The sequence below is a fragment of the Halyomorpha halys genome, unplaced genomic scaffold (assembly GCF_000696795.3).
Source record: "Halyomorpha halys isolate HHAL.00 unplaced genomic scaffold, Hhal_1.1 Scaffold587.1, whole genome shotgun sequence".
Lineage (NCBI taxonomy): Eukaryota > Metazoa > Arthropoda > Insecta > Hemiptera > Pentatomidae > Halyomorpha > Halyomorpha halys.
In genome coordinates, this window is record NW_027109405.1 from 947,605 (window position 1) to 961,626 (window position 14,022).

General features: G+C 30.0%; 2 protein-coding genes across 3 annotated transcripts in view; both read right to left on the reverse strand.

The window, feature by feature from the left end:
- The window catches only part of LOC106684519 (epoxide hydrolase 4), an 8,030-nt gene extending 3,405 nt beyond the window's left edge, over window positions 1-4,625 (reverse strand). The window contains exons 1-4 of the mRNA XM_014426646.3: window positions 3,404-4,625; window positions 3,179-3,303; window positions 2,802-3,077; window positions 1,401-1,552 (exon numbers count right to left, since the gene is read on the reverse strand). Coding sequence (XP_014282132.1) covers window positions 1,401-1,552; window positions 2,802-3,077; window positions 3,179-3,303; window positions 3,404-3,622 — 772 coding nt within the window. The 5' untranslated portion in view covers window positions 3,623-4,625. The remainder of the gene's footprint in view (window positions 1-1,400; window positions 1,553-2,801; window positions 3,078-3,178; window positions 3,304-3,403) is intronic.
- A 1,941-nt stretch (window positions 4,626-6,566) lies between these two features.
- Window positions 6,567-13,289, reverse strand: Adck1 (aarF domain containing kinase 1). 2 transcript variants are annotated; one of them, XM_024358633.2, is made up of 9 exons: window positions 13,179-13,289; window positions 12,526-12,615; window positions 12,242-12,445; window positions 12,008-12,166; window positions 9,956-10,114; window positions 8,333-8,596; window positions 8,062-8,259; window positions 7,843-7,985; window positions 6,567-7,762 (listed from the first exon to the last, which is right to left on the reverse strand). In XM_024358633.2, the coding sequence occupies exons 1-9, from the start codon at window positions 13,179-13,181 to the stop codon at window positions 7,570-7,572; spliced, it is 1,413 nt and encodes a 470-aa protein (XP_024214401.1). In that variant the 5' UTR covers window positions 13,182-13,289; the 3' UTR covers window positions 6,567-7,569. The 2 variants fall into 2 exon arrangements, with proteins under 2 accessions (XP_024214401.1, XP_014282128.1); XM_014426642.3 differs by lacking the exon at window positions 13,179-13,289 and adding an exon at window positions 12,696-13,107.
- Between the last annotated feature and the right edge of the window lie 733 nt (window positions 13,290-14,022).

A 14,022-nucleotide genomic window follows, 5' to 3' on the forward strand; every position in this document is an offset into this window, starting at 1 on the left:
AAAATTAAATAAATAAATGGAATCTACAAATTGAACATTATGACAAACAATGAAAATAGTGAGTGGCTTATATCTGAATTACATTGTGAGTATTAACTTATATACCTATACTAAAAATATATATATATATATATTTTTTTACTCTATATATATTGTTACTCTAAATGTTGTTGTTATCTCTTCGTTCTATAGCCCTGATGAAGACCTGAAACTCAGGTCGAAACATCGGCATAAATTAAATAAATATGGTTTTGTTTATTTATGTTGTTCTTTGCTGACCGCACCCCCCGACAAACTTCTTCAAGCATTAATCTACGGTCAACTATCTACACCTCAAAATTATTTTCTATTTGATTTAAGTTAAAATTCTAATTCTTCAATTAAAATTCTACCTTCAACGGAGATAATAACACTCACGTCAATAAAACATATGATTGCATCTTGTTCCTGCTAGTTTGCAGCAAAAATGGCGTCTTTGAATACATCAATCAAAACATTTGAGTATACAAAAGAATGAAAATGTATTATACTGAAATGGTTGACAGTAAGGCGAGGAGGAGTGGACTCCTAAGCTAAAATAAACACATTGTTTATACTGATAAGGTGGTACATGAACTGACTACACAAGAGTTTGGAAAATACAGCTCCAAATCATACCAGGTCTGATTTCAAAGCTGACTCCATTTCCACCTCCATTGAAATTTAACTAACTCTCCAACTCCTGATTTCTCCAACTACTCTGATATTATTATTAATATCAGCATATCAAGCACTAATATTAAACACTAGTAATTTTAAAGTTTTCTTATGTAGATTAAAAAGTTTAATTTAATATTATCACGCGCAGAACATCAATTTGGAAAAAAAAATTTATTGAATAGATCAGGAATCATGTTGAATTATATAATTCATCAACTAAAAATATGTGTAAAATGTTGTTAAATAATATGTGAATTGTTCATTACCAAGTTCATTGAAAAGAAAAGAGTATGAAATTATCCTAGCTTCAATTGCCCTTTTAAATACACACTTACCTTATTATTTTTTTTCTTTAAAAATTTTAATAAACCATGAAATGTGTAAATTCAATGTCAAAATCTACGCCAGATTCTAGAGAAAGTTATACAAGAAATAAGCAAAACACAACTTTGAAAATATAAAAATTGCATAATTTGTGAAAATATTTCTTTTTTTAAATTTAACAAGGTTCATTGAAAATAATAAAATAAATTCAACATTCAGAACATATATTTCTTTACAATATAACCTCCCTGCTGAGTCAGAAAAAGTTAGGTTTGGTGGGTACTTGTTAACATGACAAATCATACCTATAAATAAATTCCCAATTATAGCAATTAACACCACACTAATAAAAGTAAACCTACGATTACAATACGAACCTTTACGAGAGAAAGCATATTTATAAGCATTTAGAAAGGATTTGTTCTCCACTGTGTTGTTGAGATGTCCATAAACGTTGTTAATAACTGTCAAATCATTGTCCAATGTTTCCATTTCTGGAAGAGAAGGTAACTGGCAAAACTGTAACCACCTTGAAATAACCATTTAAAATTAGAAAAAAACAAATTTTTATTTTGAAACATTTTTGGGTGATTTTCTTGAATTTTGTTACAAATAAAAATAATCACAGGAACACTAATATGAGACAAACCTAAGTATCAAGTACTTTCAGTTGCAATTTGGAATCACAGCTAATAATTGGAACAAATCTTCCCACTATTCTTTATTATACGTTATTATTCATGGGAATATTATAAATACAGGACACATTTTTCAGTTTAGTAAACCTCCATATTATTTATTTTTATAAAATTCCATTCATGGACCTATTATCTTTCAATGATTTAGATAAACATGTATGTATATACTTTTCCTCAGTCTATATGTTAACTACCTCAAATAAAGTATTTAATTTATTTATATTAGAAAAACACAGTATAGATTTTTTAAGAAAAAAACATCATCTCATTTTGCCCGAATACAATTTTTCTTTTTATGTCCCGACATTGTAATAAGCTGAGGAAATATCAACTAAGTTTTTGAAACATTTATGACAAGTATCAGGTAAAAATAGTAGATACAGGAAAGGAACACCTACCACAATAGCACCTAAGAGGTATCAGCGCATCTCAAATCTCTATGGATAAAATTTCAATTAGAAACTTTTTTTCCTTTTCTTACAACAATTACAAAATACAATAATTATTTTAAATTAATGATCAAATTAATTTTTCCCAATATGATAAAACATTAATAATTTACTACACAAAGATTACTACACTGAAAAATAAAATTGGAAATGAATGATATTAATTATTTAATAATTCTAAATTGTTAAAAATAGTTCATATTACACAGATAACTTCTATTCTAAAATAGTTTCTCTTCAGCACTAATTTCATCATATAAAAATATTGTATTTATTTGAATACAATGTTACAAAAGTAATATACCATCAATAGAAAATTAAATAAAAAGTTGATACATAAGTAAAAGTAAAAAAATAATCAACAAGATAAATAAATGATTTCAACTTGCCTTAGATAAGGTAAGAGTAACTCAAAAAGGTTCAAAGGTGTGTATAATCAGTCATTAATGAAAATTAAAAAAAAAAAAAAAGAAGAAGAAAAGAATGGCAATTACATGACAGTTTTAATTGGTTTCTATTCAAAGTGCAATAATAATAATGAGATAAACAGATTTATTTTTGTCTAGTAACATTGTCAACAAATCTACTCTATTTTAAAAAGGATGTTGATAATATACTTTTAAATACTCACCGTACATTAAAAGGGCTACTGTTGCTAAATGAACTCCAATAAAGATTTGGATGGGGAGCAGAGATAGCAACAAATTTATGAACAATCTCGGGGTGTAAGTGAACCATCAACCAGCCAATAAAACCACCCAAATCATGTCCAATTAATGTACATTTCTTATAGCCAAGAAAGACAATAAGTTCGTTGATTTCATCAATAATTCTTTTTATTCCATAATTTGAACGCGATTCTGGTTTGTCTGAATCACCGAATCCTTTCAGATCCACAGCAACAACCCTAAAAAACAATAATGTGAAATTAGTTTAAATTAAAGTTATTGTAAATATTATTTCTTCTAAATCAAGTTCAAAGATTGATGCCAACAATAATTTTCAAACCTGTAATGTTTTGAGAGTTCAGGAATTTGGTTTCTCCAAGTAATCCAGAAATCTGGAAATCCATGCAACAAAATAACTAAAGGCTGCTCTTTAATCCCAGCTTCAACATAATGAAACTTAACTCCCTAAAATTCAATATTTATGAAAATGATTCCAATCGTAATTTAAAATCATATATAACAAGAAAATAAAAATTTAATCCATAAATAAAATTACTCCGATTACCTTTATTTTTATGTAGGAATGATGTCCAAGAGACGAATCAGTAAGGCACGAAGGAGGGTTTCCGATAACGGCATATTCCTTCTCAGAAGAGGTAAACAGTTTTTTAAAAGAAAATTTCAAAAGTGACCAAAACCCCCAGAACAAAGAAAATAATCTTATTTTAAAAATTTCAAAAGTAGGAAGCTTGATAATATCGCCAGTTCTTTCACAAACAACCATCTCTAACAGCCCAAGAACACGTTAATCGAACACTATCACGCTATCACGCTATCAATCCTATCACTGACCGAACAGCAGTTGATCTCGGGCATCATTAACTCAGTCAGCTGTTTATCTGAAGTAGCTGATAAGCCAATTAAAGAACGTCCAAGAGGAGAAATGCCAAGACGAAATTATCGCTTTTTAAAATGTTTAAACCAAATCTTTTAAATTAACGTTTTAAGCACGTATTACATTTAGAGAAAAATGATAAACATAGCTACGATACCAAATAAATTTATTTTCAGTCATATTTTTCCAACACAAAACAGCAAATGTTTCATTAACAAATAGTGTACATAGATAAAAAAAATAAGCTTTCATTTTGTAACTAAAACGATCTAACAGTAAGGCATAAACTTTACTTTTATCACAGAAGGCAATCCTTTTAGTAAATTGTTATAATCATTAACCATTATTTCTTCACCAAATACCAACTTATATAAACATAAACAGTATTTATTTGGTAATACCATGAATATAAACTAAAGAAAAAATACATAAGAATATGTCTTTCAGTAGCAAATGGGATTAGGTCAAAAAATCCCTTGATATTATTTTTTTGAAATGGTAAAATAACACATTCAGAAGACATCATAATACATAGAAATATTGATCTAAAACCCACCAAAAGCAAAAAATGACAATATTTATTTTAATTAAATTAACAAAAAGAGAAAATATAAAAAACGAACTTAAATAACACTGGTTTTTGAGAAATCTAAATCCAAAATAAACACAATCGCAACAAAATTGTTTGATATTGTAAATGAAAGAAAATCCTTGTAACAGAAAGTAAACAAATTAATATAACTATAATAGTAACAAGCATAATATCTTATTACAAAATAAAAATAAATCAGAATTAATGCTAATTTAATTATATATTTACTAAGTTCTCAAATTATAATTTAACCTTTTTGATTTTATATTGAGAAAAAATAATAAAAAGTTAAATACATAATAGCTAACCTTCCCCCCCCCCCCCCCAAAAAAAAATTGTTTTAAATGTTTCACCACATGGTAATCAAAGTAAAATATATATATTTTTATAAATAAATATTAGAGACAAACAATTGAACAAATTGTCATCAAAAGTAAATATTTAAATATTATTTTTTTAGTTAGGATGAGGTATGAATCTCATCCTAACTAAAAAAATAAATAAACAAAAGTTAAAATTAAATGAGGACAGACAGAATAGTAAATCGAGCACATAAATCTTTAAATAATTATTTAGTAAAAATATATTTTAATAAACAGTTGTTAACAACACTGAGAAAAAAATAATACTATATTTTGGTCATTAGGGCATAGGAGTGAAATTTGAATACACTAATCTATTACAGCATACCATGTGTAGTTACTTTGTTCAAATTGTCTCATTTTCTCACTACATTTTTTCTTATGAAAAAAGAATGAGGTTCTCATTATAACCAAACTATAGAAAAAGTTTTTGGTTATCTCTAGCCTCTTGTAATGTCTATTCAGGGATAATAACCCTTAAAGAAACAAAATATAATTTTGTTAACGAATTGTTTATAAATTAGAAGTAAGACTGTCATATGTGTCAATAAAACTTGTTTGTTTTCCAACCATATATTTCTTAAGAAAGCCAGAGTAAGTAATTCATTTAATCCTATATTAATGATCCCAGTACTGTTTCCACCATATAAAGAAAATTCTATAAGGAAAAACGACAAATCAAAATAAATGACTTTGTTAAACAAGCTTAAAGCATATTGAGCATATTTTGGAAAACAACTTGGACAGCAGGATAACTATTTTATGTCATTTCAAATTTGTAAAACATTTGTGGAGACACTGTGTTTCTTGATTACAAGAGAACTTATTTGGTGTGCCGATGATATGGTGTGAACCAACAAACCTCCTTGATGATGGCTACTTTCGAACATTCAATGTAACTGGTACGAAAAGTTGTTTGTTTTATCTAAATGTACAATCAGCTAAACTGTCATATTTGTCAAGTAAAGATAATGGATTATTTACTGGAATTTGTGAAGGCTTTAGAAAAAAATGATGAATACTATGAGGAAAATAAGGTCCAGTTGTGATCAAAATAACTTAAAAGTAAATCAACTATTTATTATGAGCCAATATTTCACCTTATGTTCCAGGGCTTAATTCTGTAAGCCCTGATGATCCCATCTGTCAGCAATGAGAGCTAGAGAAAAAAAAGTAATCACTATAAGGACAACAGACTCTGAAATTACAGAATAAAGGTAATGGAGAAAGTCAATTACAAATCTCCACTCCCTGCAATAGTTCGCTGCTTGTTAAGAAAAAAGAAATTCTTTTTTGAAGAAAAAAGAATAAATGATGGATGTGTAACTTTGAAGCTGTGCTAAACTATTCTACTGACAAATCACTGTGGAAGACAAAAAGTTAGAAAACTAGAATGAAAAGGAAGGCGAGACAGAATTCTCTCCAAATTTTGACTTTTATTTCTGTGACGGTTCCACAAAATGAAAACTTGACCCTCACAATGATTAGAATAGGCTGCTTACCTCTAGATATCACATAACACACTGAAATGTAATACAGTACTAGGAGATTCAACTGGAAGCCCCTAAAGGAGAGAAAGACTCTCCCTCCTCCCCCTGGGTTAAGCACTTACTAGATAGTAATATCAAATAACTAGCAATCACTTTTCAAAACCTAGTAATATTTTCTAAAATTCTCAATGTTAAAAAATGGCAATCTGACATAAAATCATTTCAAGAATTCATTTTTTTTTTTTTTTTTTACCTCAAGCTTTTAACTTATTCATTAGAAGAATTGTTAAGAAATTCACTTGATTGATTAGTAAAATTACACAAAATTCATACATGCTACCTGGAAAAATTGGCATTTCAATTGGTACAGCATAACATACACATCCAGCTCAGTAATACAGTATAAAGTAACTCCTTTATTTTTTTATTAAACAGAAAGAAAAAATCTTAAGTTATTACATCTCACACCTAAAGAGTACCAGGTTAGCACAGCCGGTAAATAAGAGTATACAGCTACAAGTTTCTGTAACTCTTCTTCATGAACCCCGAAAAAATAACAGTATTTGAGGCATGGGAATGGAAAAGGATGTAAGTGCCAGAAATATGAAAAGTAAGATTTTGACGGGATAACAGTGAAGAAATCAACACCAATCGATTGGCAACTGCTGGAAGTTCCTATCTTGAACAGTTTAATTCCAAGGGCTGTAATTTTTTCATAATTTCATAACAAAAATTGCAGTCAACTACCTGTTTTTTGTTGTTTTTCTCAAAACTATGTAATGGCATATACAGCGTTTTCCATTTCCATTCCTCATTTAGGTTTACACTAAATGATGTCAATAACAAAAGATACTAAACACTATTTATAATTATTTGTTTTTTGTAAATAAATAGTGTTCATTTAACTTAAAAAATGCAACAAAAATGCCATAGTTAGACAAAAATATCGGTTCTAGTATAAAAAAAAATGCTAAAAGCAGATTTACAATTTTTTTCCCCCAAGTTAACTATTTAGGAATATTACATTTCAGAAATGACCCAAAAAGGGCATTCATAATAAATACTAAGCACATAACAGCTATAAAAATAATAAATAAGAATAATACCTACACAATTGAAGTCACATTTTATTTGACAAATAAAGGTCATGGTTAGGTACAGATCATGGTAAAAATGGCAGTCATGACACATATAGTTAAGTTTCTAACTTACTAATAGACTCCAAATACTTGCCAAAGTAAAATTGATGAAGAAACATAGAATTGAGGTAAGTGCTAGAATCATCAATATCTCCATGAAGTAAACTATTATATCATAGTTTAATCACCTGAGTAACTTAAAACTATATTGGGTAAGTTAATGAAAATTACAATTTATAGGTAACAATAGGTACTACAGCATTAGCAGTTGTCTCCAAGAGAATGTTTTTAAACTCAAATAGGTATAATAAATAGATATCTTGAGAAGTTCCCAAGTTTCAATAATACTTATTTTCATTTTATCCAATTTAGTAGAACAATGCTTCAACTTCTGTTCATAAACGCAACGAACGCAACTTTTTGACATAACCAAAAACGAAGACATCCTAAAAAATATTATTATTAAAACAATTTCACTTTGGAGAAAAACTAAGTATAATAAAGCATTAAAAGAAATATAGGACACCTATTGTCAGTATGCAGAGTGTATTCTATACCTCGAAGCAGATCATTAGTTTTTAAAATCAAAAGCATTTCTCTATTTACATAATGTAAAGTTTCTGTAATCTTAGCCAAAACAAGAGGTATGTCATGTTGAAACTGTTCTTTCTAAAATTATATTCAATATGACACAATAACATTATCAAATTATATTTAAAGAAGTGAACATTTATACAATAGTCACCTCTTGAACAGTATGTTTACTCTGAGTTATACCGGATTGGATTGCTGTCCAACTACGACCAGCAACCATGCAGGCAAAGAGGTCATATAATGAACCAACACCAAGAGCTTCACCATGTTTTTTCATACCTTTCATATCTTTATCCAAAATACTAAGCCAAAGACCTGAATATTCAGTCCGCACTTTATCACTGATATTCTAAAACATGTCAATATTGTTACCAAATGAAAAACATATGGAAGATGGTTTTGAATAAATACTGAATCCTTACAGCGTATAACCCATGGTCCAGGAGAACAATGTACGTTTTACCATCTTCTTCTTTCTTTACCAATATATTTCCTGGATGAGGATCACTATGAACAAAACCATTTCTAAAAATCATTTCAGAGTATAACAAACCCAATTTATCTGATACATCAAAAGGATTAATTTTATTTTCTTTCATATAGTTTACATCATTGACTTGGCCACCATCAACATATTCCATAGTTAAAACTCTTTTAGTACTCAGTTCACTCAAAATATCTGGAATCTAGAATTTGAAAAAAAAAAAAGTTATAATGTATATGTTCCAATACACCAATTTTGAATAAATGCAACTTGTTATTTTCAAAAATTACCCCATAACAATCCAAATTGTTGGTTGGAAAACAAAGTAAATCTATATAGTAGGACTGTTTAAAGGTAACTTTGTAAACAATTTATATTAGAAGGATTGAAAATGATGACAACAGATTAAAGAGGGGCCAAGAGGTCGAGGAAAGGTAGCACCCTTACTAAAGGCTAACCTAAGTGCTAATCCTTACTTAATCACAAGGGAGTAGCAAAGATGTTGAGGACACAACTACCAAGACCATCTGAACCATTTGGGCTTAAAAGGCTCTATTATCGACCAAACATGGCAGATATCAACGAGGTGTACACAGACAATGGAAGTGTAGAAGCTCCACCAGAATCCAGGAGATATTCCCTACCTGTCGTACCAGTGACAACCAGAAGATGAAGATACCTTATAACACAGACTACACACCATTCTCAACAAAATCATGAAAGATAACGACTTAGCATAAATACATTATGGTCACATTTAAGTTAGTTATAAATTGCATGGCTGAAACCACATCCATAACAAATTATTTGAATTTTCATATAATGTTGATATACTTAATTTTTGTATCAGTAAGCTATTAAAGATATTTTATTAAATAAATTATAGCTTTGTTTTGGTCCAGTTTAATTTCTTAAATGAAGCCTTTATCCACCATACTCTATTATTCATAGTGAAAAAACTTTATAAATTAGAAAAGATCCCAGAAATGAATTAATAAACAATGATGGGAGATTTTAGTGCTAAGAATCATTCTTATGAAATAGTAAGAGTAGATACAGATTATTTCCCCTCAGGAGTGGATTGAAAATATTAAATTTAAGTAGATGCCAGGCTGAGAAAGTCGATTGTGTTGAGGTGTCACCTTAGCAACTTCGAGTCTGTAGTGGGATGGACTTGAATCATGGTGACCCAATGGAATGAAAACTTAACATCCCCACTCTGTTTAGAATAGACTCGTAACCCTTATGATAACTACCAAATATGTCAGAAATGGTAAGGAAGAGAACTACAAACAAAATTTAAGCAGATGCAGTTTCTGACCATTGTACAACTTTGGAAAGCAAGATTAAGACAAGAAATGTAGTACTCAGCAAAACTATTTTAATCATTATTAGATTTTAAAACTTATGCATATAGATTAATAATAATAATAATAATGTTTGTAATAATAACTGTAATAGTAGTAATAAGGATTGAGCAAGATAGCAAACAGTAAGAATAATATTCATCATAGATATAATAATAAGGTAGGCTAATATTAACAAACTAAATTATACCTACTTTGAGCCATGAGAAATGTTGAAACATCTTTTTGACTTTTATTGTATTCTTGGCTTCCTCTGTGAAATCCAACTCCCGTGGAATGTTTTTTTTACTTTCTTCTACAAGCCATTTGAACTTGAATTCAGGAAACACCCAAGCCATTATATTGATTAATACCTTAGATCAAAATTCCATTCAGTATCTTATCTGGAAAATTACAAACTAATATGTTTGCTAACTTAGTAATCAAATTTTTTAAAAGTGATGTGTTAATTTATGAGAGTACTTCCAGCTACCAACAATTAATATATTTTACAGAAACAAACAAGACATATGCAATAATGAACATAGATAATGTTTTTAAATCATTAATTAGCGGTATATACATGATCAGTAATCATGCATGGTTGGGAAACCATCAAGGCTTTATTCACTCAAATTAATTAGTAGCATATAATAAATGCATAGCATTAGAACTAATAAGAATAACAGGAGACAACTATTTATACTTTGAGTAGCATCAATACTTATCAAGCTTTTATATTGACAGTAGTAAAAAAAAACATACGTATGATGCAGATCCAATCAGAAGTGCATGGTTTTGGAACTTAGAGAGCAATGAAGTACAGTTTTTTGACAACTTCTAATTTTTAATAGAAATTTTGTCAATGGAAATCTCCAGATATATGGAGCGAAATAGCAATAATGAGCAATACAACTCAAACAAGGAATGAAACTTTGCACAATCGAATGAGACGAAGAACATAGATGGACAAGCCAGCTTGAATATATGTCTGGTGAGCCTAATAAATTCCTAAATAAACTGCTTATTTAATTATAAACAAGTTTGCTGACTATACAGATAATAATTCGGGAACATGACACTACATTCAGGTGGCACAAAATAAAAATGCATGGTAATAGTTATTCCATAAAGTTAGAACCCAGGGCAGAGCTCAATAATAATAGTTATGATTAGTTTTTTAGCAGGATTGTCTTTAAATTCAGATCTGGGCTTCAAACTTCTCTCAAGGAATCTGGGTTTCAAACTTCTCTCATTGTGGTTCTAAAGAGAAACTATGTAACCTACCGAGAAAAAATGAATAAAGTAATAGCTAATTTAATTAGGACATAATATGGGAAGATGAAGTAGAAATGGCAATACAGAGCCAAACACCAAAGCCATCTATCCTTCCGTGCTTTCCAATGGAAAAAGGAATTAAGAAGGAAGTCCTCAACTCTTCATCATCTTTATGGATAAATAATGAAAATCAGTGGGAAGAACAGGAAGATAATAGGAAAAACACATAATAGTACACAGCACAGAATAGCAAAACAAATAATAGTACATATACTTTATTTGTAACACAATTGTGGGAAAAAAAGAGAGGTCAAGATCTACATTTTCAAACCAATACATATAACTGTTCTGTTATACTTAAAAAAGAGTTATGTTCTTCCATCCAAATAAATGCAGCAAGGATGAACTACTTACACAGAATAGCTTCATAACGGATAGGGATAGGTCATGAATGAAAACATTAAAGAAGAACTAAGTATCACATTACTAAAAAATACCCAGGAGAACAGGTAGTTGAGGTGGTTCGTACATTTCTCCTGAATGAGCCTTGACTGAGACCCATAAAATGTTTTGATGGCAAGGACAACAAGAGCTAGAGATCCAGAAAATGACTCAGCTATAATAGCCAAAAACCAAGTTAGGTCATATGAGAAAAATGATCGTGCAAGAGATGACTACAATTGCAATAGATGAGTCCTCTTGCAAGAGATAAAGAGGGATGGTGATCCTAGGTTGAAATTTGATACTGAAACGCAAAAAGAGCAAGTTAAAAAAAAAGTGATTAAACCCAGTCTCAACTTCCAAACTTTAGGCAAAGAATTTGAATTGTTTCCAAGAACTTAAAACCACAGTTCTCATGAAAGCCTGTCAATTTTCCATCAAGAATCTTTATTTCAACAAAAACTAACATGTAACATTAATCATATGTTATCAACTGCACAGCATTATAAATCTAATATTTTTGCTGTTTAATTGAACATAGTACTTACCTCCATTGTTTTCATATCAACAATGGAATTCCCTCTAACAAAAGGGTGTTGCACTTTGACAGCAACAACTCTTCCATCTTTTAATTTAGCACGATGCACTTGGGCTAAGGATGCAGTTCCTATAGGTTCTGTATCGAATTCAATGAATAATTCAGAAGGCTGGAAATACAAATGATGATAAATTCATCATTGTTGCAACAATATATAACAATTTCAGCTATGGTATTTAGTTACATCTTTATGTAAGTCCTCTTTTATTACTGAATAAATATCCTTCAATGGTGACTGAGGTGCATGACTATGCAATATTTTCATGGTTTCCACATATTCAATTGGCAATAAGTACTCTAGTGAACCAATATGTTGGCCAACCTTTATAAAGACTCCTTTATTCATACAACATAATTCCAAAAGCTTTACAGCAGCTTCTTTGTGAGTCTATAATCATCAGTATTTACAATACAAAAATATATAAATTTTTTTTAATAATAAAAATAATTTTAAGTCAAGGAACTAACCTTAGACCTTAAATTGAAATAATCTAAAGATTGTGGATCTAAATCTGTTAGATATAACTGTTTCCTATAGTGCAATCCAATAGCGAGTGCCTAAAACAAGAAAATGTACTGACAAAATATATCAAAGTATTCTTTATAATATGGTGAGAATTATTACAATATACACTAACAGTTGCAGCAGCTCTACCAAAACGAAACAAGCCTATAGCTTCAAAGTTATACATGTTGGCCTTATAGGAAATAGCAGTTCCTACTAGGCCTCCTCCAATGATAGTATACTTCAAAATTTGTCTGGTAGTCCACATATTACTCAAATTTTAAAATAGTATAACCCTAATACAAAACTCTCCTCTCTTTAAAATTTAAAATCCATAGCTCATGAACAATTTGCTCTCAACAAGCTAATATTAAACTGAATAGTTATACTAAGCCGAAACTTTAAATATAGTTTACCACAAAAAAAAAAATTAAAAACAAAATATCCCGGGAACCTCCTAGTTTTTAATTTCCCCAAGGTTTTTAAACAACGAAAAGCTCAACGCGTCGTTCACGAAGAAAAATTCTTCCATAAATATCAAAACAATGAATTAGTAAATATACAATGAACAGTAACAAAAATATATGGTGTCACCACTCACGCAACATTTTCTTACCATTTTGTGTTCAGTCAAATAAAAAACATTTAGTTGTATCTTCACTAATAATCTTTCAGATGAACATACCGAATGTTCCGAAAAATGTAAAGTAATAAATTAATTGGAAAAAGTGAACGTATATATATCCATGGGAATAGATCGTGCCGCTTCTCATGTATATGGTCAGTCATAATAAAAGTAAACCCAAAGATGGACGATAAGATTGATCGTGTAATGGTAAAACCGATGTATAGCAGGAAATTTTGAAATCCGATCATTCATAATTTGAAGAGGAGAGGTTCCAAGTGCTGCGTTCATACCCTTTGTTTCACTTTATTCTGGTAGGCAAATTGGCCAAACAAGCTTTCTGTTTATTATGAATCGAGACATTCCTGCTCGATATCTCATTTATAACTAAACGTTTGTCGGACTGATTGTGTAGAGGTCTTCGTAATTCAAGTCAGTCTAGCTTTTGAATGATGAATGTCATTCCGCCTGGCCATGAGGGGTTACTTCAATGTAGTGGTTCCCAAACGGTGGTTCGTCGCCCACGAGAACCTTGGGGATGGGCCGCGGGAATGGTTCGTCAACACATATTTTATGAGGAATTATTGTCAAAATTACTTTGTTGTTATTTTAACTAATACTTTAGTGTTCGCTAAATGTTTTAGTAAATATATTATTAAAGTACCTCTGAATGCATTTTTAATCAATTTATATATAAAATGTTTTCCACAGGGGACTCTCCCTTGTCCCAAGTCAGAAGTGAAAGTAGGCGGTGTATGTTTTAATTTCTGACTTAGGAGGCCGTGGACTGTCTAATTTCTGGCTTACAGGGCTGCAGACTTCTGTCTTATCTTTG